The 2,501-nt window shown below is 33.4% G+C and overlaps 1 protein-coding gene across 1 annotated transcript; it reads right to left on the minus strand.

Moving 5' to 3' along the window:
• Positions 1-1,217: 1,217 nt before the first annotated feature.
• Positions 1,218-2,078, minus strand: LOC132177321 (MLP-like protein 31). Its single transcript, XM_059589591.2, has 2 exons — positions 1,734-2,078; positions 1,218-1,636 (listed from the first exon to the last, which is right to left on the minus strand). Exons 1-2 carry the CDS (start codon positions 1,918-1,920, stop codon positions 1,371-1,373), a joined length of 453 nt encoding a protein of 150 aa, XP_059445574.2. The 5' UTR covers positions 1,921-2,078; the 3' UTR covers positions 1,218-1,370.
• Between the last annotated feature and the right edge of the window lie 423 nt (positions 2,079-2,501).

The raw sequence follows: 2,501 nt of genomic DNA on the forward strand, positions 1-2,501 counted from the left end.
CTTAATGTGAAAGATACAAAGGAGTTGGGAAAAAGTGCAATTTTGGAAGTGCGATCGAGTGCAAAGCACTACGTTCGAGCGCATGTGAACTCGAGCTCAGCAAGGGCACGCTCGAGCATACCCCCGCCTATGCCTAAGAGCTGCGTTGCAATAGCATTGATGCACGCCCGAGTGCGATCGAGCACACTCGTATGACCTAAAAAGTGCCGAAACCCTAAATTAACATTATAAATAATATTCTTGTCTAGGGAAATGCACCAAGGAGGCACTGTTCAGTGTATTTTTCGAGTTTCTGTCATTTTGTAGCTTTGTGCTTAGTTTTGATGAATTATATTATTTTTAATATGATTTTTATAGTCATGAGAGGCTAAACGTACAACTAAGGTTGAAGATAAAACCTCACCGGCCATTGATTGACATCATATTTTCATGTAATGTTCGTACAATTTCGATGTTTATTAATTGTAGTTGCTATTCTATTTCAATTCAATTATTTGATTAAATTCTTTTAATTGATTGTTTCAATTATTATTTGTGTAAACGTTGGATATTTAGTGTTTTTCATCCGACGGATACATTGAATGATTCAATTGAAATTAGATATCCATTGTGATTCGTCAATCAAACGGATACATTGGATGATTTGATTTGATTTGAGTTGGGTATTCCTTGTGATTTGTATAATGGATGGATTCATTGAATGTTTCAATAGGCCATTTTTATGAAAAATAGAACATGCATAGGTTTTCATCATTCTTCGGATGTATGTACAAAACATTAGAATTTGTGCTTTGATTTGGTGAGTGTGAATTTTGAAACCATAGTATTTTTATCATTTGATTTAGTTAATTTTATTTAATTTATATTTTTGCAAGAAAAATCACACAATTTTTGGAACTAGGTCAAAATTCAATTAATTTAGATAGAAGTTTGTTTTTACAAACACAATTCCCTATGAATTCGACCTAATACTTGCAAAAGTTATATTGTAAACGACTCGTGCACTTGCAAGTAACATTTAAAACTCATTACACCCTAAAACAAGAAATTTCCATAAACCAAACATGTTCCAAGTTTTGTTAATTTGGAAGAGAGGAATGAAAAACGATTGAGCCAAGGCTAAGGATAGGATCTCCATATTCATCAACTAGATAATTAAATAGCTTGTAATAGGAATCGCATATCCCAGCAATAAGCTGCTTCAATAAGTCCAGACAATTTAAAACATATATATACATATAAATTATACTTTTAAGGAAAACACATATTACATAAGCGGCTTCAATAAGCCCACACAGACTTACATGATAGAATTATAAAAAACACAGTAACACTCCCGATCTTTTATTGTAGAAGTACAACCTTTTTGTCTATGCGGTAAGGTGAGCATCAATGTCTTTGCTGACATCAATTGCAAACTGAAGCAATGTCTTTGGTTCTAGAACATCCTCCTTCAGCTTCTCGTATTCGAAGCTCCAGTGGACCAAGCTGCCCTCACCCTTGGGAGTAGCTTGAACAATGATTTTGAAGCTCTTGTACTCCTGCAGAAGATCCCCTTCAATCACTTTTAAAGTGACTAACTTGTTTGTATCATCTATTGCTTCAATTTTCTCCTTAACAACTTTAGCTTGCCCATCTATGATTTCACAAGACAAGAAACAATATTTAAAGATATTAATTAACATCATTTTGTATATTGCCCAGGAAATGAAAGAATAGAATTCCTAAATTACCATGGACATAATCCCAGTAGATGACAGAGCCCTCATTGCCCCAATCACCTTCATGCAAAGCACAACCCTGGATTTTGTCAGGGCAAACATTAGACATGTGGTGTGGCCTGCGGCTGAAAAGCTCATGAAACTTTTCAGCAGGAGCTTTAATTTCTACATCAGCCTCCACCTTACCAAATAGACTCATTTTTGCAGGTAGTTGTATTACAAGGCCAACTAGTTAGAGGTACTAACAAAACACAATGGCTAGAAGGTAAGGAGAATGTGTTGAGAAAACAGGTAGGGGCATTACCCTTAAATTGAAGGAAGGAGGTTTAGCATGTCATTTCCTCTAGGGACAACTTCTCGTGGGTTAGTTGAATAATTCTATCTACTTTACCATTTTAGTCTTTGCTCCCAAAAAAATAATATTATTTGTGATGTGCATGGAGAAACTTTTTAGGGGAAAGTCCACATAACCCCCTCAAACTACCACTCAATTGACAATGTCCCCCCCAAACTTTCAATTGTGACAATGTCCCCCCCAAACTACCAAAAATTGTCAATGTTCCCCCCAATGACAAAATTACCCTTAGTAAATTTTTTTTTTTTTTTAAAAAAAAAAAACTAAAACTTGTAGAAAAAACCTAAAACTAACCAAAAAAAAAAAAAATCAATTTTATAAGAAAAAAATTTAAAAATTTTCGATTTTTTTTTTTTTTTTTTTTTTTATAAAAATAGAAAATTTTTGTTTTTTTATTTTTATTTTTGTTTTATAATTTTATTTAA

This window comes from Corylus avellana, chromosome 4, assembly GCF_965113065.1.
Source record: "Corylus avellana chromosome 4, dhCorAvel1.hap1.2, whole genome shotgun sequence".
Taxonomy (NCBI): Eukaryota; Viridiplantae; Streptophyta; class Magnoliopsida; order Fagales; family Betulaceae; genus Corylus; species Corylus avellana.